The sequence below is a fragment of the Lissotriton vulgaris genome, chromosome 4_1, assembly GCF_964263255.1.
Source record: "Lissotriton vulgaris chromosome 4_1, aLisVul1.2, whole genome shotgun sequence".
Taxonomy (NCBI): Eukaryota; Metazoa; Chordata; class Amphibia; order Caudata; family Salamandridae; genus Lissotriton; species Lissotriton vulgaris.
The window spans coordinates 1,764,123,751-1,764,150,436 of NC_141691.1; the positions used below are offsets into that span (position 1 = coordinate 1,764,123,751).

The 26,686-nt window shown below is 48.5% G+C and overlaps 1 protein-coding gene across 18 annotated transcripts in view; it reads right to left on the reverse strand.

The window, feature by feature from the left end:
* UBR5 (ubiquitin protein ligase E3 component n-recognin 5) overlaps positions 1-26,686 on the reverse strand; it is a 2,064,863-nt gene that overhangs the window by 801,570 nt on the left and 1,236,607 nt on the right. For all 18 annotated transcript variants that reach the window (XM_086966085.1, XM_086966077.1, XM_086966080.1 and 15 more), the window contains one exon: positions 16,162-16,401. In XM_086966085.1, the coding sequence (XP_086822211.1) occupies positions 16,162-16,401 (240 nt within the window). The remainder of the gene's footprint in view (positions 1-16,161; positions 16,402-26,686) is intronic.

The window sequence follows — 26,686 nt, forward strand, 5'->3', positions numbered from 1 at the left end:
TGTCTACCATAAAATGTCTGGTTCTTTGTAATTTCACCTTCTGTTAAATAGTATGAATTACTCTTTTGTGAACAAGTTTTCTATATTATGTACATATGTTTATATATATTTTTTGTATCTTTTTAAATGTAGCCCTGAAGAAGTCCGGTTTTCGGACGAAACGCGTTGGCTATTGGTTTTGATCTACAATTGTGAATAAAAGGATTGCTTAAAGAAAAAACCTGACTTTGGATATTCTTGGGAGAACAATTGGATCTCTTTGTGAACATATGCATATTAAGCATTTACATTGTGTTTACTAATTGTTCGGGTGTGCAGGGTCAACTTGTGGGACTTTGTGGAGGGACGCCTGGCTGCCAGAATCACAGTACAGACTTCAGGAGGCAAGTCAAATGGCCTCAACTGTCGCCGCTCAATCTCCAAGCATGGAGGTGGAGACTGAACAGGTTCGGGTGGAGAACTGTTCCCTGCTGCTGCAACAGAAGGTCCTCCTGAAGAGGCAGACGAATCGGGGGATCGACTGACATACTGAGTAGCCCGGGATACCAGTACCTTTGCGCCCAGTCCGAAGCCACAAGGATGACTTGGGCCCGGTCGCGCTTTATATTCTTCGGCAGTCTGGGCAGAAGTGGTATAGGCGGAAAGGCGTACAACAGACCGCAACTCCACTCGCGACGAAAAGCGTCTCCGAGCGAGTGCCGCGCTGGAAATTCCAACGTGCAGAACTGATGACATTGCCCGTTCTCTTCGGTGGCTAACCAAGGCTCTCCCCACTGCAGAAAGAGGCCTTGCGCCACGTCAGAGTTCAGACGCCATTCGTGGTCCATCAAGCACCTTTGGCTGAGCTCGTCCGCCCCGGCGTTCAGAGAACCTGCCAGGTGTTGAACCACCAGGGTCACCCCCTGATGTTCCAGCCACTGCCAAAGGCGCAGAACCTCCTGGCAGAGGGTCCACGACACTGCCCCGCCCTGTTTGTTGCAGTACCACATGGCGGTGGTGTTGTCCATGAACACCTGCACTACACTCCCCAGGACAGAGGGGAGGAATGCCTTCAGTGCTAGACGAATCGCCTGCAGCTCCAGAAGGTTGATATGGAGCCGGGACTCCGACGGAGACCAGAGGCCTCTGATCTCCGCCTCTCCCATGTGGCCTCCCCAGCCCTGGAGGGACGCGTCCGTCACAACTACGTGCTCCGGTTGGGGGAGGGAGAGACATCTGCTGCTGACCCAATCGCAGTCCGTGAGCCACCACTGCAGCTGTCTCTCAGTGCCCTCTGAGATCATGGCATTGTCGGACAGGTTGCCCTGATGCTGAGCCCACTGAAACTTCAGGTCCCACTGCAGAGCCCGCATCCGCCACGTGGCGTGATGTACCAGAAGGATGCAGGAGGCCATCAGCCCCAGAAGCCGCAGCGTCACCCTGACCGAGACCCGGGATAAAGGCTGAAAGACTGAAATCAGAGCCTGAATATCCCGGACCCGCTGTTCGGGAGCTTAAACCCGAAACTGCGACGAGTCGAGGACCGCTCCGATGAAGAGGAGCTTCTGAGAGGGGCACAGGTGTGACTTCGGCACGTTGATGGAAAACCCCAGCTGGTGCAGGAGGTCTGCCGTTGTCTGGAGGTGGCTGACGACGGTCTGGGGCGAGCCCGCCTTCAACAACCAGTCGTCGAGGTAGGGGAAGACCTAAACCCCTAACCTGCGCAGATGAGCTGCGACCACCGCCATCACTTTCGTGAACACCCGTGGGGCGCTGGTAAGGCCGAAGGGGAGCACGGTAAACTGAAAGTGCTTGTGGCCTACCGTGAACCGCAGGTAGCGCCGGTAGGACGGGGATGTGGAGATAAGAGTCCTGCAAGTCCAACGCTACAATCCAGTCTCCTGGGTCCAGGGCAGCTAAGACCTGAGCAAATGTCAGCATTTTGAACTTCTTCCTAAGGAAGCAGTTGACGTTCCGTAGGTCCAAGATAGGGCGCAGACCCCCTTTGCCCTTCTTGGGTACCAGAAAGTAGTGGGAGTAACAACCACACCCTACTTCTGGCCCAGGAACACGCTTGATGGCCCCCTTGGCCAAGAGGGCCATAACTACCTCTTGCAGAAGTTGCAAATGATCCCCCGACACGCGGTGGTATTGCGGTGGCATGGCTGGAGGGGTCGCCTCGAAGGGGAGGGAGTAGCCCCTTCGGACGAATTGCAGCACCCACGTGTCAGACGTGACAGTGGGCCAGTGGAAGTGGTGATGGCGAACCCTGCCCCCCACACTGGCGTCACATGGGCCTGAAAGTACAGACTAGGGCGGTTTTGAGGCGGATGCTGCAGGGGAAGGTGTGGACCGGCCTCGCCGTTTTCCCAGACTGCCGCCACGGCGGTTTCCACGGCAGCCACTGCGCTGTGTATTAGTCTGCGGTGCGTGGCTGGCAGCACGTGTGGGAGCGCCCCTTCCTTGGCCACAAAAGGAGCTTAAGGCACCCGTTTGCTGGCGTGGGGCCGAGAGGCCCAAGGACTTGGCCGTAGCCCTGGAGTCCTCAAAGCGCTCAAGCGCATGGTCTGCCTTGTCTCCAAAGAGGCAACGGCCATTAAACGGCATGTCCAGAAGGATGGCCTGGACATCAGCCGAAAAGTTGGCAGTCCTCAACCAGGCGTGGAGTCGAACCGCCACCGTCGTTGCCATCGCTCTTCCTAGTGAGTCTGTGGTTTCCAGTTCACACCGGATGGAATAGTGTGCCGCATCTCGACCCTCCACAAGGGCTTGGGCGAGTTTAGTCCGGGCCTCCTCCGGCATTGTGGCAGCACGTCCACGACCGTGTCCCACTGAGTGTGGGTGTAGCGGCCCAAGAGGCATGCGGTATTGACTGACCGCAGTCCCAAACTCAGGGACGAGAACACCTTCTTACCGAATTGCTCGTACCTCTTGGATTCCCGATCGGGCGGAGTCGTTGGGAATGCGGTCTGGGAAGTAGAGGCCTGGATAACCAGGCTCTCGGGCTGGGGTGGGTGGACAAGAAGCAAGAGTCACCCGGAGCCGAACGGTAGCGTCTGGCTACGTTCTTATTTATAGGCTGACCTGTAGAGGGCTTGGACCAAGTGCCCAAAAGAACGTCACACAAGGCCTCATTAAACGGCAGCAGAGGCTCAGCCGAGCTTGCCTGCGGTTTAGGGACCTCAGTGAGGAGGTTAGTCCTCACGGCCGCGAAGGTGAGCTCTAGGCCCAATGCCATGGCCGCCTGCGTCAACAGTACACCGTAGCCATGGTTTGAGGGGAGACAAAACCAGTGTCTGGCGAAGTGTCCAGTCCACTGGCATCCCCAAGCTCACATGTCCAGTCCTGTTGAGACTGGCACTCATGTGCCAGAGGGTCCACAGACCCCTCCCAATCTCCCTCGTCACCCATCACCTGAAATTTAGATTGAAAGGATGGGGCCAGTTCATGGAAGTAAAAGTCTCCATACGACGTCGAGAGGCGCCGGAACCAAATCAAGGGCAGTATCGGGGACGGCGTCGCCCGTAGGCGGTGCTAGGGGCGACATACTAGGGGCCGGCGTCGGTGAGATCCACCGCCGACGACCCGGAACCGGATCCAGTGAGGGCCTGCGGCGCCGGGACCGAAGTAGCCGGCGGCGCCGGGGCCGAAGCACCCGACTGCTTTGGAGCCGAAGCACCCGACCCGTTAGGCCCCCCAGCCGCCGGAGCGCGTGGGTGGTGTCACCCGAACCCCCCGGCCGCGTCGGGGTGGGTCGGAAGAACGATGACGCCTTTCCGACCTCTCATGCCTCTTACCTGAGGACCTTGATCCCGAAGCCGACTCTCGGAACTACGAGGGTTCCAACCCCGAGACCGGTCCCTCGACCTCCTGTGGGACCGGGACATTGAACGGCGCGGGGCTGACTGCCAGAGCTCAAGCCGCTTGCGGGACCGCACCTTAGACATCAGGGCCCGGCAGTCGGAGCAGGTTCGGTCGTCGTGGTCGAGGCCTAGACACTGAAGACACCGGCGATAGGGGTCGGTAACCGACATCAGTCGGCTGCACTTGGAACAGGGTTTGAACACGGGCATCCCTACCGGCATCGTAGGAGTCGAAAGACTCGAGAAAAACAGATCAAAAGATCAAAAAAGTTTAGTCAAAAAGTGACTAAGGGGTAGAGCTTCTCCGGATCTGCGCTAGCTGGCGCAGAAAAAATAAGAACTGACGTCAGCGCGGGAGGGCGGCGTCTAAGTACTCCGGCGACGTCATTCCAGCGCTAACGACCCCTACCGACGCGCAGGGGTATTGCTACGCAAACATTTTCGGATCCAGTCTGACGCCTGGGGATTATTCTAAGGTAAGGAATCTATCACTGACGTGTCTCTTTCAGATGCTGGAGTTTCACAGGAGCAAGTTTAAGGATCAATAGGCCTGTTGGGTTCTGGGGCCAAGTCAGTGGGAGTCGTCCTTTTGTTAGCGGCTGCGCAGCAGGTCTTATTGTTTCTTGGCCTTCTTGTTGTTGCAATCGGGATCTGAGGAAGGAAGGTACAAGGTGCCCCTAAAATACTAAATTTAGGGCAGTTGCAGGTAGGGCAAGGGAAGGGACCAATGGGTCCCTGTCCTGGGGTAGTTACACCCCTAGCCTGCTCCTATCCTGTGGGAGGGGGGTTGGAGCCTAGCTGTGATTGGGCAGGGGTCCCCATCTTCGAGATGGTCGGAGCCCAGTGTCGTGCTTCACCTCGCCTCCCCTACCTGAGGGGTGAGGTTGGCATAGGCTGGCACACCTCTTTTCCTCACTTAGGTTTTCCCGCCTTTCTTCCCACCAGAGTGGGGGTCATGACTGGTGGGGGCCAGTTGCTGAGTACATCAAGTGGCCTGGAGAAGCTAATAAAAGGCGGTATGCCTTTGAAGCTTCCCCTGCCCATCCTGGGGGAGGAGGCTTGGCACCTCGTCCCAGGATGTGCATTGTTCCAGGCCCCCGAGAGCGGCAGGCTCTCGACCCAGGGGTCCAAAAACATGTCTGGTGGTGGCAGCCTCGGGAGCCACACAGTCAGGACACTGGGAGTTGGTTATGTTTCAGGGGGCATCTCTAAGATGCCCTCTGTCGTGCATTTTACATTAAATCCCACACTGTTTAATGTGGTGAGAAGTTTGATATCAAACTTCTCAGTCTTCAGTGAAGCCATCATGGTGCTGTGGAGTTCGTAATGACGACCTCCCAGGACCATATACTCTTAAATGGCAACACTGCACTTACAGTACCCAGGCACAGGGCTCATGCACCTGAGCCCACACCACTGGCATAGGGCACCCAGCTAATGGGGTGACTGATGGATGCCAGGGCAGTGAGCTTGTGGGCATGGCAAACAGGGATGTGTGCTATGTCGACTCTCTGTTTAGTTCTGTACTTAGACACTCAGCCTGCAAAGGTAGTGTGTGGGTGTCAGGGTACAGGGCCCCTCCCCTAAGGGTGGCACAATAAGTGCTGCAGCTCCTAGGGGTCTTCTCTGGTCACCATGCCCTGGGTACCTAGGGTGCCATTTACTAGGGGCTGACAGGTGGCCAGAGATGCCAATTGGGTTTTAGTTTCAACACAGTTTCAGGGTAGGAACACAGGCCCTGGGCACCTGGATGGCAGGAACCCAGGGTACACTCAGTCAAAGCACATCAGCAATTCAGCAAACAGGGGGGCATACCCATGCAGGAAAGATGGCACTTTCTCACACCAAGCCTCTGTTTCAAGTAGCTTGGGCACTTTCCATGAATTGAGCGAAAAGCGAAGGTTAAGGCCTAAAATGTAATTCTCTTGGCTACCGGCAACCAATGTACTTCCTTGATATGCGGAGAGATATGCTGCCGAAAAGGGACATTTCTAATTAATCTTGCAGCCGCATTCAGAACCATTTAGAGTTTCTTAACAAGGTAGGCTGGTAAGCCCAGGTAGAGGCTGTTCGCGTAGTCCAGACGGGAAGTCACTGTGGCATGGACTACTGTCCGGTGGCAGTTCTCTGGCAGTAAATGTATACATTTCCGCAGGTTTCTCAATTTGCCCAAACAGGCAGCTGTCACCTGGTGAATTTGGGCTGCAAAAGAAAGGTCGACCTGCCACTTTACTCCCAAATTTTTGGCAATGCCAACTGGAGTGTGAGGAAATCCATTTCTACTGCCCACCAGAGGTCTGCGGCAGGGAGTTGGTTTATACCAAAAAACATCACTTTCGTTTTATCGGCATTAAGTTTGAGTTTGTTGTTATTCATCCAGTTGGCAATATCTTTTAAACAGCCCTTAAAGCTCTAGAAAGAATCTTCAGACTGTCCATTAAAAGGAAATACCAGTTGGGTGTTGTTGCGCAGGAAATCGCTGTCACACCCCAGTTGGCTATCGGAGAGAATAAAGGGGCCAAATAGATGTTGAACAGCAGAGGGCTTAGGGCCGACCCCTGTGGCAGTCCGCACCATAAGTGCTTGTGGTCGGACAGAAACGGTTGTAACGCCACCCTTTGGGTACGTCTATGGAAAAATTACTTCAGCCAATCTAAGGCTGTACCACCAATTCCAATGTCAGAGAGACGTTGAACTAGTATTGCGTGCTCTACCGTGTCAAATGCCTCTGAAAGATCCAGGAGCACCAGCATAGCTGCTGCTCCTGAATTCAGTGCCATCCTTATAGTCTGCCAGGAACAGGAACACAATCGATTTCAGAAAGCACTGAACAGCTTTTCTATCTTTAATTTATGGCCAGCAATTTTCCTAGGAATAGGAGTTTTTCTTTGTTTTTTTTCTTTGGAACTCTTTAGCGCCTCGATGCCCTGTGGTAACTATGCGCTTTAAAATTCTATGTCATTTAATTTAATTTGTTCCTGCTGATGGAGAGCTTTGTAATTTACTTGGCCCAGCATCGTGACAAAAGGTCTGTTCTCTTACCCTGCATTGAGCCAGAGAAATAGGACGATTCTGGATTACTCCTAAGGTATACATATATCTGCTTGAGACGTGCATAGCTGAACTGGGCACACACTTTTCGTCCCAATTTGATATCTCCTTTAACTTTGTAGGGCAAAGAGAAGCAAAACTGCACTCAAAGGCAGATTTACGCCTATGTGCATAATAAAGTGTCACCGCAGACTAAACAGTAAGGAATATGCTACTTACCAGTATGCATCTGTTCTTGGCATGTAGGGCTGCTGACATTCATATCTGTGCATAGATCGCCGCCTAGTGTTGGGTCCGGATGATTGCACATTGTTGTCCTGGAAGAGTCTTCGAAGTATCACGAGATAGGTGGCTCCTCCCTTGGACTACAGTGCGCATGGGCATCCTCTCCATGCTCAGATTGTTTTTCGCCATTGTGGCAGAGATGGAGTATAGTACAGTAAGAGATGTCCATGCAAACAGTGAATGCTACAGCTGCGAGAGGCACCGGGGAGGTGGGTGGGCAATATGAATGTCAGCAGCCCTACATGCCAAGAACAGATGCATACTGGTAAGTAGCATATTCCGTTTGAGGCATGTGGGCAGCTGAATTCATATCTGTGCATAGAATGTATAGCAGTACCTTCCCTAGCGGTGGCTGCCTGTGCCTGCTGCAGTAGTCTGAAAAAGAGTTTTGAGAACAGCCTGTCCTACAGCAGCTTGCTGTTTGGAATGTACATCTACACAGTAGTGTTTTGTAAATGTATGTATTGTTGTCCATGTGGCTGCTCTACAAATTTCGTGTAAAGGAATATTTCCCAGGAAAGCCATGGATGCCCCTAGTTTGCGTGTGGAATGCGCCCTAGGGGGAACTGTTAAGGTGCGTTTTGCCTTTCAGTAACATATCTGAATACACAATCCATCTGGCTATCCCTTATTTAGAAATAGGGTTGCCTTTGTGTTGTGGTGAGAAAGCAACAAACAACTGTTTTGTTTTCCGAATGCTTTAGTTCTATCTATGTAATATAGTAGAGCTCTTTTGAAGTCTAGAGTATGCAGGGTCCTTTCAGCAACCGTCTGTGGGTTTTGAAAGAACACCGGCAGGCCTATTGTTTGATTTATATGGAACTGGGATACCACTTTTGGCATGAATTTTGGGTTGGTTCTGAGAACTGCCCTATTTGCGTGTACTTGAATGAATGGCTCCTGAATAGTTAGGGCTTGCAGCTCACTAACTCTTCTAAGTGAAGTAATGGCAATAAGGAAAGCCTCTCTCCAAGTAAGAAATTGTAGTTCGCATGAGTGTAGTGGTTCAAAAGGTGGTCCCATAAGTCGGGTTAAAATGATGTTTAGATTCCAGACTGGTGAAGGTGGGTGTCTTGGGGGAATTACTCGTTTAAGTCCCTCCATGAATGCCTTAATTGCTGGTACTCTGAATAGTGAAAGGTGTTGCCTGTTTTGGAGATATGCTGCTAACACAGCTAGATGTATCCTGATGGATGAGTATACTAGGTTGCAACGTTGTAGGTGCAAAAGATAGCAAATAATGTTTTGTGTGGAAGCGTCTAATGGGTTTATGTCGTTGTTTCCGCTGTAAATGACAAATCGCTTCCACTTTGCTGCATAATATGTCCTGGTAGTGAGTCTTCTTGCCTCCTTGATAATATTCATGCAGTCTGGAGGCAAGTTCAGGTATCCAAACTCTAGGATCTCAGGAGCCACATCGCTAGGTTCAGCTGTTGCCGGTCTGGATGTTGGATTTCGCCACGGTTCTGAGTTAGAAGACTGGGTGTTAATCGCAGTCTCTGATGAGGCACCACTGAACGTTGTGTACCACGGTTGTCTCGCCCACGTGGGAGCAACTAGGATAAGCGTTAGTGAATGTTGGCGCATTTTGCGTGCCACTAGCGGTATTAGTGGAGCTGGGGGAAAAGCGTACGCAAATTTGCCTGACCAGTTCATCCATATCGCATTGCCCTGCGACTGCGGATGTGGGAACCTGGCGGCAAAGTGTTGGCATTTTGCATTTTCGCTTGTGGCAAACAGATCTATTTCCGGTTGTCCCCATTTCCGGAAGAATGGTTGGAGCACATTGGGGTGAATCTCCCACTCGTGCATCTGTTGACTGTACCTGCTGAGCAGGGCGGCCATCTGATTGTCTTTGCCTGGGAGGTGTTCTGCCATGAGAAACATGTTCCTTTGAATGGCCCATTTCCACATGCTTTGAGCTAGATGCGACAGCTGTGGGGAGTGTGTCCCTCCTTGTTTCTGGATATAATACATCGCCGTCATGTTGTCCGTCCGGATCAACACGGTCTTGTTGCATAAGTGTTTTTTAATGCTTTGAGTGCTAGGAAGATTGCCATCAACTCCAGAAGGTTGATATGCATTTGTTTCTGTTGCATAGTCCATAGTCCCTGAACTGTGTAATGCAGGACGTGAGCTCCCCAGCCTTGCAGGGATGCATCGGCTGTCATCACTATTTGTAGGACAGGCTCTTTGAACAATCGTCCTTAGCAAAGGTTTTGTGGATTCCACCAATGCAGAGAGTTGTATGCTCGACTGGTCACCAACACTAGGTCTTTTAATTCCCCTTAAGCCTGGTTCCACTGTCTCGCTAGACACTCTTGAAACGGATGCATGTGCTTGAGGCCATCATGCCTATGAGTTGCATAAACAATCGGGCTGGCAATGAGTGTTGGGGTCTGAACCTTTGGATTAAGGTTTGCATTCAGTTTATTCGTGCTGCGTTGGGGTATTCCCTTGCAGCTAGTGTATTTATTGTTGCTCCCAGGTACTGTTGTACGTGTGAGGGTTGCAGGTGGGATTTTGGGTAGTTTAGCGAAAATCCCAGGCTGTGCAGGAGATGAATGGTTTTTGACATGTGGCTGGCACATTGCTGGGCTGATGGCACGTGTCTTCTGAGATGTGCCGCCACTGTTGGCAGGCATTTGGTGAATACCCGTGGAGCTGTTGTTACACCGAATGGTAGGACTTTGAACTGGTAGTGCTGACCTTGAATTGTAAACCTTAGATACTTTCTGTGAGCAGGGTGTATTGGTATATGAAAGTATGCGTCCTTGAGGTCTTGAGTTGCTAGGAAGTCTCCTTGTTGAAGAAGCGGTAAGACTTGTTGTAGAGTGAGCATATGAAAATGCTCTGACAGAATGTACATGTTATGGGGCCTGAGATCTAATATTGGTCTTAGCGAACCGTCCTTCTTTGGAATGAGGAAGTATAGTGAATATACTCCTGTTCCTTGATGTTGTAGTGGGACTGGTTCTATGGCCCCCTTTTGTAGCATACGGATGACCTCTTGCTGCAGTAATGTTATGTGTTCCTGCAACATTGGACAGTGCCCGGTTGGTATGTTGGGTGGTGTTGACGGGAGCTCTAGGCAATAGCCACGTTGGATAATTTGCCTTACCCACTTGTCTGTAGTGATGTTTAACCAGACTGGCAGGAATTGTTGTAGTCTCCCCCCGACCGGTGTTATATGGTCTGGGGGTGGTGGTAAGAAGTCACTGTTTGATGTTAGTGGAGGATACATTGGCATTGCTTCCACGACTTCTGCCCTTTGTGTTATTTCCTCTGTATCCACCTCTGTTAGTGTTCGTATTGTATGTGGTTTGCGTGTTAGTTTTATAAGTGGAGGATTGCTGCGATGTGTTACCTCGCGCCATCCCTCTATAACTGGAGTGACGAAAGGAGCCTCTGTGTTGCTGTGACTGAAGGGCTCCCATGGACTTAGCTGTTTCGTTGTCCTTTTTCATTTTGTCCAGAATTGAGTCAACTGCTGGACCAAATAAAAAGTCTGGATTTATAGGCTGGTTAAGAATTGTAGCCTGTACTTCGTTTTAGAATCCAGAAATGCGCAACCATGCGTGCCTTCTAAGCAGCACGCTTGTGTTAATGGATCTGGCAGCTGTATCTGCCGCGTCTAGAGCACACTTAATGGAGGCATTGGTGATGAGCTTTCCCTCCTGTATAAGTTCATCTGCCTGCTCTTTGTAAGGCTCGGGTAAATGTTGGAGAAGTCCTTCTAGAGTGTCATAGTGTGCCCTGTCATACCTGGCTAGCAAGGCCTGTGTATCGGCTATTCTCCATGAGTTTGCTGCTTGAGCTGCTACTCTTTTGCCTGATGCCTCTGAAGATCTTGGACTCCTTTTCTGGAGGAGGAGCTTCGCCAGTTTGTTAATGTGCACGCTTTCGCGCGTTAGATACCACCAATGAATCTAGAGGCAGTTGTCCCTTGATGTATGTAGGGTCTACTGGTGCGGCCCTATACTTTTTTTCTATTCTAGGGTTGATGATAAGTGCCCTAACATTGTCTTTGAAAATGTCACTTGCGTGCTTTAGGACAACCTTTAACATGGGGATCGTTTTGACACTTTTCTGATGTAGCCAGTGTTTCAAATAGAAAGTCCTCTTCTATAGCATCAGAATGCATGTCGACATTATGGTAGGTTGCAGCCCTGTCTATTAATGAGTTAAAAGCCACTGTGTCTTCTGTGGGTGATGGCTTAGCTGGGTATACAGTAGGGTCTGTAATGGGTAGAGCCCCTTCATTGTCCGGCTCCCCTCCACCCCCCCATGGTTGTGTATTGGGGTCTGCATATGGGTTTTGTACATCTCCAAACCCTCCCTCTGCATCCTGATCCTCATCTAGGTTGTAGTCAGTGTGCAGGAGAGTATGGCATGTATGGAGTAGCAGGCATAGCTGGAGAGATAGGTTGGAAAAGAATAGGATAGGTAGCACAGTCTCTTTTCTTTTTCAGGGGAATTTTTGACAAGGCTTCACTTGGCACTGGTCTTTTCTTCCTTGTATAAACAGTCACCTTCCCAGTATTTGGGTCAATGTATAGTTTTGACTGATTCTCTGTGGATGGGTCTGGATGGATGATCTCCTCTTCCACAGTTTTGGGTTTTGGCTCCGTAGTTTTGGGTTTGTCCGTTTTCGGTTCGACCGCTTTCGGTGCCTGTATCAGATTTTTAGGTTTACCGACAGGTGTTGTCGGGCCGACGTCTTTTACTGGCTTTACCACTGTTTTTGGACCGAGCAATTTTGTGTGTTCGGTAACCTGTTTAGGTTTTAGAGTTGCGTCTGGAGTTTGTTTTGGCTCGACGCCCCTTTTCGGATCAATAGTCTTTGGATCGACCGATTTGGTGTGGTGTAGTTTTGGTTTCTGTTTCGGTTCGATGATCACCTTGTGTTCGTCTACGCCCTTTTTTCCTTTTGAAACCGTCGAACCCGATGTGCTCGAGTCGACGTGCTTTGGCTTTGAGTTCGATTCGACGGCCTTTGGCTTCGATGTCGATTCGACAGCCTTTGGCTTCGAGGTCGATTCGACGGTCTTTGTTTTTGAAGGTGTTGATGTAGCGGTAGCCCTCGGGTCGGCGCCCTTTGGCTTGAACACCTTTGGCTCGCCGACATTCGGTCCGAGGACTGTCGTGTCGATAAGTTTTGGTTTTGACTCAGATGGCTCTTTTTGTATGTTCTTAGCCGGGCGGTATGGCGGCGCTGTAGAAGCAGTATATTGGTCTTGGCTAAGGCCTTCTGGCGATGCCTCGACCTGAGTCTCTGATGATAATGTAGTGTCTATATTGGGCGGTGTCGCCATCGGAGTCGTCTTCGATAGCTATGATAGCTTGGTCGTTTTCTTCGACCTCGACGATTTCTTCGTCGATGTAATAATCGGAGTCGTGCTCAGTGAAATGTTCTTCCTCTTGATCAGAGTCTTCGGCGACAAGCAGTTCTTCTTCGTCGTTCTACGATATTATCGGGCTCCGGTGCCGACCTCTGCATTTCTTGCCTTTGCGCCCGTCGATTCCGAATAGTCTTTTTGGATCGGAACTGGGCACAAGCTAGGCAGCTGTCTTCATTGTTGTTTGGAGACGAGCAGTTGTTGCACACTGGATGTTTATCGGTGTGCGGGAACTTAGAGTTGCACTGCGGGCAGTACTTGAATGGACTTCGTTCCATCGACCGTCGAGAAGGCCTAGCGGCCCGATTCGACGACCGGAGTACAATTAAAGTTAAAGAAAGTTATTGGTACCGATCGCAAACAACACCGACGAGACCTAAGGCCTTTTTGAATAGTTTTATGAACTTGGAGTGCTTGGAATTGCATCCGAACCCAGTGGCGGAAAAAAACAATCTGAGCATGGAGAGGATGCCCATGCGCACTGTAGTCCAAGGGAGGAGCCACCTATCTCGTGATACTTCGAAGACTCTTCCAGGACAACAATGTGCAATCATCCGGACCCAACACTAGGCGGCGATCTATGCACAGATATGAATTCAGCAGCCCACATGCCTCGAACACCATACTGCGAGTCTCCAGCAATATTATAAGGCCTACCCCAGGCAATATCTAACTCTGCCGAGTCCCCTCTGTGCCTAGCTACCTGTGTGCAGTTACCGATATTATGATAGTAATTTCACACATGCAACCCTCACGAGTGTGCAAACACGTGCAACCAACCTAGTGCCCCTTAACCTTGTTTTTTTAGCTGCCGCCTTATCTGAAAAGGCGGATACTAGTGACAAACATTTACCGTATGTTTACAGTGCAATAGTCACCAGTTTTCTGGCTCACCCAGAGTAAAAACTCCAAAACCAGGTGATCCAAAAGTGAAAAATCTGGGTGTATTTCATGGGCAGAACCCATTTTGCAACAGCTATACAATGGGGTACGCATTAGAAAAGTGAGACTCAAGTGGCATTCTAAAGGGCTTTGGCAAAAAGATTTGTGGTATACCTTTGAGATATCTTCACCATTTGTTTTAAACAAAAAAGGCTGATACGGCAACCTTTAAAAACAAAAGGAAGCAACATAAGCCTTCAAGGAGTGTTCAACCAAGTCCTTGTTGGGCATTAACACGACTTCAGAAAGTTTAGCTTGTAGCAGGAGATCTTCTCGAAGCAGCAGCTTGATCAGAGGACAGATGCTGATGTCCATAAGTTCTGGAAACCACACCCTCCTAGGTCAAATCCAGAGCAACTAAAACTACTTGGGTCTGGTCGGTCTTAATCTTGTTCAGAACTCGAACAACAAACTGTAGAGGCAGAAAGGCACAGACGAGCCCTGAGCCTCCAGTTTAGGCTGAATGAGTCCCCAAGATGGAGCTCTTTGCGGAACTCTAGCGCACAATAACACACATTGTGTTTTCTCGCCAGTGGCAAAAAGATTGAACCCGGGTTCTCCCCATTACTTGAAGAACAAGTTACTTACCTTCGGTAACGATATATCTGTGAGAAACATAGGTTAGTTATAGATTCCTTACCTTAAAATCTCCCCCAGACGTCAGACTGGATCCAGAATGTTTTTTGTCAGCATTACCCCTGCGTAACGGAAGGTTGCGTCGGTCGACACCGTGTTCGTCGTCGTGGTTGCTGGGATGACGTCCCGGTAGCTACATAGACGCCACCCTAACGTCAGTTCTGTACACGACTTTCCACGCCAGAAGCACAGAGCCATGCAAGACACTGAACACTGGTGCAAAAAACTAGGGCCCTGAAAGGATGACCTTAACACTAGAAGTCAGATTACAGACCAGGGAGGATGGGTGGAGCGATAACAAATCTATAACTAACCTATGTTTCTTACAGATATATCGTTACCGAAGGGAAGTAACTTGTTCATCTGAAAGAAACAGTTAGTTATAGATTTCTTACATTAGAATAGATTCCCCAGCAATACCAACCCCGGAGGTGGGTCTGCGAACTAAGTTCATGCCAAAAGGTCCTGGAGAACAGATAGGCCAAAGAAGCGGTCTCTCCAAACTTGGCTGTCCATGCAGTAGTGTTTGGTGAACGTGTGCAGCAATGCCCACGTAGCTGCCTGCCAGATGTCACTCAGATGGGACTCCTCATCCCAAAGCAGTAGTAGCTGCCGTCGCCCTGGTGGAATGGGCGCGCAGCCCTACTGGAGGCTATCTTGCCAAAGAGTAGCAGGCTTTGATGCACAGAACGACCCACCTTGAGATGGTTTGTTTGTGCAAAGCCCGACCTTTCTTAGCGCCCACGTACCCAACAAAGAGCTTGTCGTCCACCCGGAATTGTTTTGTGCGATCCAAGTGGAAACAAAGCGCACGTTTTGGATCCAGCTGGTGGAGCCGCTCTTCCTCTTTTGAAGGATGCGGAGGCGGAAAGAAGGTGGGCAAAGAGATGGTTTGGTTAATGTGTAAAGAAGTAACCACCTTGGGAAGTATTTAAAAGGTGTGAAATCTGCAGTGCGGTTTCTCTCTGGAGGAAAATTTAGCACACTTATTTCTACAAAGGTATACAAATGTATCTATTCTTTGCAGAAAAACACTGACTGAAAAGTATGTTTATTCAGTGTTGATGGCGGGGACCTGATGTGTTCGAATTTTTAATGACTGCAACATTTGCTGAGTAAGCCTAGGTTACATAACCTTGCTACTCCAGAAGACTAAAGTGCCTAAAGGAAGTAACTTTATATTGGTGGTACTAAAATATCAATTGGAAATTATAGTACACAGAGGAAATTGCCTAGTAATCCCTCCCTGCACTAGGACCTCAAAAAGGAAGTCCAATCTCCCTGGGTTTAGGTAATGTAGGGGAAGACACTCTTTCAATGAGGGATTTGGATAGAGGAGGAAGGCTTCAACAGTACGATAGTGTGTTCACTGAACTCAGATAGGTCTTCTATCATTTAAGCAATTGGAATTTTAAAAATATCTCCAGTTTGCACTGGTGAATAGGCAATAAAACTGGAAATTCAACCAAGTTACTGAGTTTGAAGTTCAAATGGAATTCAGCAGATAGTAAATAGTCACAGAAGATAGCTATCTTTAATAAGAAGGATGAAACATGTTTTCAACATACAGAAATACTTGAAAGGGATTATTACGTAGCTACAGTTCAACCCCAGAGAGTAAGGCAGAATGTTAACAGAAGCTGTGCCAAAATAGCATGTGAGGAATTAAAAAAAAGTGAATTGCATCCAAGTTCCCAACCCAGTTAAAGCAATATGGATGCGGAGTGGAATCCAATAGTGTTCCGAACTTTTGGACTACATAATTCGAGCAAGATACAATTCTGGATCGACAGACAATGTTGACAGACAATGTGAAGCGTAGGCAAAACATAAGAATACATACTAATAGGTTGCAAACCTAGATTCTCTCCTTTTTTTTTTAAAGCATTTCTTTGATTTGTTTCCAGCTATTTTTTGGTACAGTACACTAGCAACTTCGCCAAAAGCTCAGTTAAAAAAAAAAAAGATTTTGTTTAATAATTCATGCATAACATGTAAATTTGTACCTGCTTGACTGATCAGATGATGGCCTTGGTGGAAGTGGTTCTACGGAGAAAAGTTCTTCGCTGCCTTGCATTGCATCTATGCTGGTGCTTGCCAAAGTAAATGGGGCAGTGGGACGTGCTATACCCATCCTTACAGGAACAATCAATGATTCGGCTACATTACACAACTCCTCCACAGCATAAGGAAGCAATGCTTGAAATACTCGCTTACATTTACCAATTGGCTGGGGAATAAAATTGCTGTGGAAAAAAAAAAAAATATTCAGCTGTAATACTGCATTGCGTTTCCCCTTTAGTCATTTTAAGCTTTAAAATGTATATGTTTTACTTAGAAGAACGATACAGGTAAGTTGAATTATTAAAATCTGCACCTATATCAACCTTTCAACCTTTAAAAATGTAAATTAAAACAAACTGTAGGATCTGCTTTCATGGTTACCCCCACTTTTTACAGGTGTTACTCTGTTTCATGACTAGTCGGACTGGGATTCTGTTAATCAGAACCCCAGTCCCTGTGCTTTCTCCCTACATTATACTATGATAAGTACTTTGGTACTTTCCCGATTAGCTACTGGTATACCCTTTGAGTCTCTAGTATATAGTATATAGCACTAGAATACACAGGGCAATGGTACACCAAGGGTCTCCCATGGGCTGCATCATGTATTGTGCCACCCATGATAGACCTCTCAAACATTGCAGCCTGTCTATGTTGGTGCTAGCACCACCTACAGCAGATATAAGTTTTCTTATATCTGAGATCACTGCACTTAAAACCTATAAGTCACCCTTAGGGTAGACCTTTCAATCCTGAAGGCAGGGTGCTAGGTTATACATGTGAGGGTGCCCTGCACGAGCAGGACACCCACTACAAAAGTTTTAGCAACAAAAAAGGTGGAGTTAGGGACCCAGGGAATCTGGTTTATAGACCTGCGAGGAGAAATTTCGCCTTACCCATGATAAACAACACACTATCTCCTCGGGTCTAAGCAATGCACTACAAAGCCTATAATAGGCCGAAAAGTGTGATCTATATCCAAACTCTCTCACTAAGCATGATTTTCAGTCTAACCTAAAAGAAGAAAAAGTGGGGGAATTCATCTCTTAAGGACTAGAACCCTCACTCACCCGTGGGTGACATACTTCATCATATGGGTTCCTCCTTACCAGTAGGAAAACCGGGTCCTACTGGGAGCTACAACTTCTTCATTGTGAGGAAGGAGCTCAGAGATGTTTTCATTAGTATATAACTATGGGGATATGCTAAAATCCCATATGTGAGGCTCAAGGTGTAGCGAGGGTGCAGCACAAAAAGGAGTAATGTGATGAAAAAATGTATACAAAGTGTATGTTAAAACTGCCTAGATTGATGCACAAAACTGATTTTATACACGTGCTCTCCCTGGCAGGAGTAAAAAGCAGTGCAAAAAAGTATTATGGATTCATAACTACTATTAGGAAAAGGCGACATGTTTCAGCCATATGATCAGTGTTCTGTATCGGTGGCTTTCTTCAGGACCAAAAATTATAAAATATTCGGTGTTACTTATGCGGCTCTACTTGTTTTACACTTGTGCCTTATGTATATTTAAAGTTTGTAACGTGCCATTTCCTCACTCGCCCGAGATTCTTTCCTGCTCCGAGGTTGCCAGAGATTCTTTCCTGCTCCGAGGTTGCTCCCGTGACCCACTAACTGCCGGCCACCATGTTTTCCCGGAAAACCTCTTCTTGATAGAAAATACTCTTCTCCCGAAAGCTAAAGTTTGCTTCTGCTTCTGTTTACATGGAACCTGAGTGTTTTGCAACACACATTAAACTCTTTTGCAGTTTCCTTTATTAAGCGGATCTGAGAATGCAGCAATGTTACTTCCAAATAAATAACTTTTACTATTTAATTCCCACATGCCCGGGTCGAGGGAGATGCAAGTGAGAGAGACAGCATGTACCGGAGCCAAACCCAGCGGCATGCTGTTAGTGGCTGTGAGAAGTTGGCCTGGTATATGATGTTCACTATTCTAGTGAACACCTTGCACAAGTCCTACAACCCTTATGGTGATGGTTGTAAAGTCAACCTTATAGACCAGCTATCCTAGAGGTAGCGTGGACAGAACAGTCTTAGGCTAAAAGACTCTTGAGGGCGTGTAAAGCCAGCAGTTTTACCACATGTAACCCCTTGAATATCAAATGAAAGGACACCACACAAGATATATATAAAATATATATGTATTTATTTACTAACACACTCCTCTGAACTCTTTATGAGATCAGAGGCAAAAGCACATAACAAGTTACACTTCGAAATACTTTAAATAGCACAATTTACAGTTAGGCCCTAGGGGCACGTAAAACCATATATTAAGTAAGTGGTATAAGAACCACGACTTGGGAAAGGAAGAGGCCTAGGGCATCGCTGGGGCTACACTATCTGACCCTAGACTGCGCACGCTAGGAATCTCCCCTGCGCAGCCCCTACACGTGTGCACAAGCATGTACACCTGTGTCTGCATGTAACCAGTACGGTGCCCCATACTCCAGCTGCTGCGTAGCGGCCTAGTCAAACCAGGGGGTCACCAGTAAAATCTCCATGCAGTCTCCATCATGAGTTCACTGTGGGTGAGTCCCAAATTATGAGGCTCCCCCACAGTAAATGCTCAACAATTAGGTGCTCAAAAAGCGAAAAATCCGGGTGGCCCCTAGTCTCAGAACCACTTTCTAACACTGAACTTCCAAAGTAATGAAATAAAAGCGAAAAAAGAGTAAGATGGGCAAATATCTCATAGTGAAGCTAATGTTCAGTGTTTCGGACACCAGCAGACTGGGAGTTACATTAGATACTACCAAAACAAGTTGTCTGGTTTTTCAAATAAAAGCCAACATTACAATAACTAAGTGATCATGGTAGAGCAGTCAGATGCAAAAGGCTGCCCGTTTAATATCTAGACGGTACAAAATGTAGTTCAATCAGAAGTTAAACAGCGCAATGTCATTTTGCACAAAGCTTTATTTGAATCTTACAGCATATTAATCTCTACCAGGAGGCATGTTGATCACATGGGCCCTCAGCATGTTGTGAAAATGGCAAGTACTGTAAAAGTACTGTGTGTGGGATAAACACAATCTATGATTGGACCTTGCTCTTTGATCACAATACACAAAAAAAAGGAAAGTGTGAAATATGTGTTGTGATTTTATTCTTTTCGGTTGCGAGGCTGGATTTCTTTTTTTTTTTTTTTACTTTTAGACAAATTTTATCATTATTTTGCTGCTGTTCGTATGTAGTAGTGGATTTTGATAACTTGAGATTCTTATCAACATAATATTAAAAAACTCTGCTTCTGTGTGCTGATCCCAGGGCACAGACTGCAAATGTCCTGTGCATGCTACATGTAAATAAGCACAATTCAGGAACTTTGAGTGCAAATTTTTATTTAAAGATATTTTACCCCTGCCAACAAACAACCATAGGCAAAAACCGATCATCCAAGTCTGAGCATTAGCATACCTTACGATTCCTTTAAATCAAATTTTAAAATGATGAGAATAGCATGCACCATGTTACATTCATTTTATAATTTTGTCGCTGTTAAGTGTTTCAAGATTCTATATACAGGCAGGCAATGCAGTGCTAATTAACATTAATGAAAAATACAAGATGAGAAAAACCTTTGATTTGGATTTAAGATGACATAAAATGCTACTCTCAATGACTGGAGAGTGTTTGAGCCTGATATGTACTGGGTAGTAACATGTAGTGCCAAGCTAGTATTTCATGTCTCTCATGTCCCCAAGCATGCTTGAAGTTTGAGTGAATGCTAGCTACATAACTATTTATTGCAGGTTGCTTGTGCGCGCCTGATCCTCGACATCCCTCGCTGCAGCCACATCACACCCCACTTGAGACCTGCACTGGCTCCCCGTCAACAAGTGGATCACCTTCAAGCTTCTCACCCACGCACACAAGGCACTCCAGAACACCGGGCCAGAGTACCTCAACAGACGACTCTGCTTCTACAACCCCCACCCACCAGTTCCGCTCTGCCGACCTCGCCCTCATCCCCCACATCCGAAAGAACTACCTCCGGCGGTAGATCGTTCTCCCACCTTGATGGCAGGGAATTCTTACTGTTAAATTGTGACACTCCTACACTGTGTGTTTTAACTTGTGACTTTTCGCTCTAATAAAATTTATTTTATTTTACTCGTAACCTTGCACTGTTTGTTTTTTAACCTGATCCATTTTGCCTACCTGTTCCACTTCTGACGCCTTCTCTGACTGCATACTCCCGTTCCACCACAGGTTCTCCCGGTTGTAGTGGAGGGAGGCGTTGTAGGAAGGTACCTCCTGACTATGGTTGCCCCCAACTTTTTGCCCTGTGTTTTAGCTGGTTTTGGACATAGTCGACCTGGGACCCTGCCAATCAGGACCCCAGGCCTACTGCTCTCTCTTTAAAATGGATTCCATGTACCCTAGGTACATTTCCAATTGGTACTGGGCCCCCTTATCAGACCCTGTAACTCAGGGCATAGGTGTACCCAGGGCTGCCAGGGGCTGCAGCATGTATTATGCCACCCCTGGCTGGCCTCTTAAATTTGACACAACTGGCTGCATGACAGCTGGGGCAAAGTCGTGTAATCACCCTTTGCTATAGGTGTAGTATACCTATACCTAACCCTAAAATGGACACACAGATTCCTATCAGTCACTCCTATGGCAGGCCTTGACAATCCTGAAGGCAGAGTGCTTGGAATCGTGTGAGATGGTGCTCTGGCATGAGCTGAGCCTGTCTGCAGCTTACGGAATCAAGTCCTAATAGCTGTTCCATGATATCGCATACCATATACTCTTAAGTGCATTATAATCCTCGCGGTTAAATGCTAACTTTGGTATTGCTTTATCAAAACATGTCGAGTAAGGTGTCATACGAATTGGAATACTAACCCCTCGCCAATTCTGGCGACGGGGTTAGCATTCCACCCTTCTAGAGGGACACGACATGTATGTAACTGTGAACCCCGGTTAAAGTTAACTGAAGCCTCAGCTCCACAAAATGGATGCTGCCACCACAGACACGAGTCTGACCCCCTGCAGCTGGGAGTCCTTCCAGCGAGGGGAGCCTGGACAAAGGGTTTCCTGTCAGGGGCGGTGCTAGCACCGTCCCAGACATGGTTTTGTGTATCCTGGGTAGGCAGGGCTTTACAGGAAGGTGACTGCTGAGTGGCACCCCGGTGCTCACTACGCATAGGCCGGTCTGAACCAGTTCCAGGGGCACACCAGCCCCTGGCCTGGGGAAGTCCGGCATGGCTGAGGGGTGTAACCACCCCCCACCTAGTCCCACCCATAGGCAGGACCTAGTCACCGGGTCAGCCCCCTTTTTTAGTATAAAGATGGGAGCGGGCCCCCTGTTAAAATTAGATCATCTTTGGAATCAAGATACCACTTTCTTCGAAAGGACTTCACGATTTCTTCTTCAAGATTCTCCCTTGTGGCTAAGGAGTAGTCACCCTGCATCCGCAGGCACCATCCTAAAGAACACTGCGGTCTGCTGCAAGTCCTTCATCACGAATCCGACGACCCAGCTCGACGAGACCCGGCTTCCCTGGCACCTCTGACCTCTACTCACCTCTACAGCCCAGCTGAGAACCGTGAGTGCGACGAGACCTCAAGGGACCGACGATCGCCAAGACTGCACGACATCTTTACTGCAAGCCCACCGTGTCCTCCACTGGTGAGTGCTTTGGGGTCCGAGAAGCCCCGACCCTGCGCAGCTCCAGCACCCAAGATCAGCCCCCCTGCATCTCCACGATCTGCGTGGGGCCCTTCTGCTGTTTGCTGTGCACCGCGTTGTTTGGCTACTAGCCGGCTGGCTTGTGGCCCTCTGAACGACGCCCAACGACTTCACGACTGCTGGTCTGGTTGCTCCAGGCTGGCCCTTGCTTCCTTGTTCAAGAGAGGCACCCCGGACCCTCCTGGTCCACTCCAGACGCCATTTTAGGTCCACCGCGTGGGCTTGAATTTGCCAAGGTTTTGTTGCCCAATCCTGGGTCCAGCGACGCCGACAGCTTCTAACTTCGTGGGACAGCTCGATCCTCCATCCTGGTCGCCGACAACGCCTCCTGGTCCGCGAGATCTTCGAGCTACAGCGTCACCCACTCACCTTGTCGAGGTGGCTACCATCCGGTGCCCTCCTGGTGCCCACTGACTACTGGCTAGTAGTCTCGAACTTGGTCCCCTCTGCTTTCAGGTGTCATCTATCTTCAAGATCCAGGCTTGGATCCGACTGAACTTTCTTCACTGGTCACCGGCCAGCATCTTTTCTTCCGGCTCCTGGTCCGTCTACGAGGATTCCCGACGTCTTTTCAGACCTATGCAGCTGCAGCCCCTGGGCTAGGTAACTTCGGCATTTCGGTGCCCCAGCATAGCCTCACTATCCAAGGGTCAGAATCTACTTTCGTTTTCTCCCTACCAGGTCGGGTTCGCCCGAGAACACTAACTTTCTAATTCCTAGCTACCATAGACTTTTGTCCCGCATCTCGCGTGAGAGTGCACACACTGCACCCGAGTCCCCTAGGCCTCCTAGAAGTAATCTAACGATTCCCTAGTCAAGTCCTAGCGATTCCAAAAGCTATTAGTACTGTACTTACCTGCTAGGAATTTCGCATTCCACTTTCAGAGTATATGGTTTTCCGTGCCCCTCGGGCATTTGTATATACTGTGCTAACTTAAGTATTTTTGTAAGAGTTTTGGTTTGTGCTTAGTACCCTGTCCTCATAAAGAGTACAGGGCTGTTGTGATCTTTAAATAAAGAACTGTTTATTTTCATAACACTTGTGTGGTGTCCTTTCACTGGGTATTCAAGGGGTATATGTGTGGTAAACAGCTGGCTTAACACGCCCTCTCGAGTCTTTAGCCTTAGACTGCTCGTATCCATGCTACTAGGATAGCTGGTCTATAAGGTTGACTTACAACCAATCATCAATAAGGGTTGCTGGACTGATACATAGTGGGCACTAGAATAGTGACCACTGCATATCAGGCCACCTTCTCACATTGGTGAGCAGCGGTTGGGATTTGAGCTTGCTGTTGTTTTACCACACGTATCCTAAGAATATCTTGTTGAAAGATCACATAAGTACTGTTAGGTACATATAACTAAAGCTTAGAATACTCTGAGTTCTACTGAACCAGCTGTTGTAGCTCCTCAAGGCTTAGCACACCTTGGCTGCAACTCTAGCAAGGGACCAGTAGGTAACACATAGTGTAGGTAGGTGCATCACTTACACCACACTAGAAGCAGTATGTCGGTCACAGGAGGAAACACTGAGTCTCCCCTTGTGTCAGTTGACCCTCCACAGGTCATCCCTTCAAAATATACTGCTCTTAGCTTCCATGAGATGAGACAAGTGTGTACTCTCAGGAAACTAAAACAGGGGTCTAACCCCACCACTTCCTTTCTGATTGGTCTCTTAGAGGCTTATGATGCCAGTAGGGCTGGTAACCCAGACCCTTCTAATCCAGATGGAAGTTTGCCCTCCTTACAGGGTCCCTTTGATATCCATCCCCTCCTTGAGGCAGATGTTGCTGAGGATGAGGATGAGTTATCAGGGGATGAGGCAGATAAGGGACAGGTAGAAGTCAGCAGACTAAGCAGGTCCAACTTAAGCAGACATGAGCTTGGTACTGGGGAACTCCTGGGCCCACTCTCAGGTCAGCTTAACATTGGGAATGGACGAGTTAGGTCTCTATCAAGAGGCTCTAGCAGATCCTTTCGAACCAATGGCTCTCTCAACTCTTCTCATAGAGGAATGTCTTCCCCTAAGAGGAGAGTGTATGAAGCTGAAGAAAGGGCAGTCAAACTGAGGATTGAAAGGGAAGAACTTGCCCTGGCCAAAGAGAGACTTGCCCTTGCTAGAGAGCAAGAATTATGTGGGCTAGTTCCCACTGGTGGCAGCAATAAACCTAGCAATAGGGAAAGGAGTTTTGATACAAAGCACCTGAATAAGATAGTGCCCCCCTTTAAAGAAGGGGATGACATCCACAAATGGATTACTGCTTTGGAGAGAGCCTGCACTGTGCAGGGTGTTCCCCAAAGTAAGTGGGCAGCTATCTTGTGGCTCTCCTTTGATGGTAAAGGTAGAGATAAGCTCCTCACCACAAGGGTGGAGGATGCCAACAATTACCAAGTCTTGAAAAATGTACTGGTTGATGGGTTTGGTTTAACCACTGAACAATACAGGATGCTGTTCAGAGACACCCAGAAAACTCAGTCTCAAGATTGGACTGACTTTGTTGATTGTGCCACTAAGGCTTTTGAAGGCTGGGTACTGGGTAGTAAGGTTACTGATTTTAAAGGATTGTATAATCTAATTATGAGGGAGCAAATCTTAAATAATTGTCAGAACCAGCTATTACATCAGCACCTGGTAGACTCTGAGTTGACCTCTCCACAGGAATTGGGTAAGAGGGCAGACAAATGGGTCAGAACCAGGGTTAGGCCTAAAAACCAGGGTGGTGACCAGAAAAAGGAATCAACCAAGCCTCAAGAGAAGGGTGGGGATAAATCCACAGAGAAGACTTCCCTAGGGCCCCAAAACTCCAACAAGGGTGGTGGGTCCCAGAACACTCCTTCAGAACAAAAGAAACCTTATTGCCATACCTGTAAACAGGTGGGCCATTACAAAAGTGATGCCAGTTGCCCTAAAAATGGTAATAAGGGAAATACACCCCCAGGTAATACTCCTAAACCTCCTGTTACCACTAGTGGTAATCCCCCAGGTGGTGGGAGTGCCCCCAAGAATGTGGTGGGCATTACTCTGGGCCAACAGGAGGACTATGGCTTAGCCAGGTTCCCTGACCACACTCTTGTCTGTGAGACTGGCATGGGGTTTGCCAACTTCACTACTGGACCCCACATTTTGGGCAAGTATAGACAAGAAGTTTTAGTGAATGGTCAGAAAGTTGAGGCATTCAGAGACACAGGGGCCAGCCTCACCATGGTGAGTGACCATCTGGTCCCCTCTGCTCAACTGACCCCTGGTTTTACTTATCAGGTGACAGACATTCATGGAATGAAGAGAAGGCATCCCATGGCAGTAGTCAAGCTCAGTTGGGGTAATGTCACAGGGCCCATGAGAGTGGCAGTGACAGATAACCTACCTGTAGATTGCTTACTGGGGAATGACCTGGAACTCTCAGCATGGGCTGAGGTGGAACAAGAAACACATTCCAGAATGATAGGCCTATCCAGACAGGTTAGTGGGGCAGTAATAGCTACAGCCCCAGTCCAAGCACCATTCCTCCCTGAAAAGGTTGGAAGGGCAGTGGTAGCCACTGCCCAGGCTCAGACAGACTTTTCAGAACAGGATAGGAGGGCTGTGACAGTCACAGCCCAAACACAGACTGAGTGCCCTCCTGGAAAGGTTGGCAAGGTTGAAATGGTCTCAGCCTCTACTCAGACAGATAGTGAGGTTGTGAAGCCTGAAACAATGGATCACTCCACTCAAACAGAGAGCATTGAGGAGGAAGAAGAGTCTTCCCCCTCCCAGACACTAGGTGAGAGCCAGCCTCCTCAGGGAACTGACTCTACCCCTGTTGAAGGAACTGCCCCAGAGGTAGTCAGGCCTAGCCTGGCAGAGCCCCTGATGGCAGGGGACCCTTCCCAGGTGGGACCCAGTCTGGAGCAGGTAACCTGCACCTCTCTACCCTGCCTCAGTCAGCCCAGGGCTGAAGAGATCAGGGAGGCCAGTGGTGGACCCCAAAGGGCCCCCTGTCCAAAAGAACCCCTTAATCAACAGATTAGGATCACTGAAGCTAGTAAACCTAGCCAAGTGAAAATAAGTCAGACTCCTGAGGGATCCCCCTTAAAAGTAGTTAGGGAACTCCCACAGCTGGACACTGTTGGGCACAGCCAAACATGGGGCCTAAAAACCCCAGACCGGACCTGTCCCTCCAGTAAGCCAAACAGAGGGACTCAGCCTCCAGCTTTAGGTAGCCAGAGGCTGACCCTGAGAGCTCAGTGCATCTCAGCTAAGGAAAGAAAGGCACACATGATGAATGGTGATTGGAGGAAGTTGAGCCCAAAGGTAGAGGAGCCTCACTTCAGTACTCCATCCCAGCATCAGCCTTCTTCTTTCCCAAGACACACCAGAGACAGAGATTCCCTATGGTGGAGACCCTCAGATACCCTTAGGGTGAGGGGTTGCCTAGTGGACCATGACACAGGGGGAAACCAAGCCAGAGCTGGTCCTTCCTTATATGGCCACTTAGGTAATAGAGGCTTACCTGGACAAGGATAGCCTTATCTCCTTTCGTTTGGGGGGGGGGTTGTGTAGGAAGGTACCTCCTGACTATGGTTGCCCCCAACTTTTTGCCCTGTGTTTTAGCTGGTTTTGGACATAGTCGACCTGGGACCCTGCCAATCAGGACCCCAGGCCTACTGCTCTCTCTTTAAAATGGATTCCATGTACCCTAGGTACATTTCCAATTGGTACTGGGCCCCCTTATCAGACCCTGTAACTCAGGGCATAG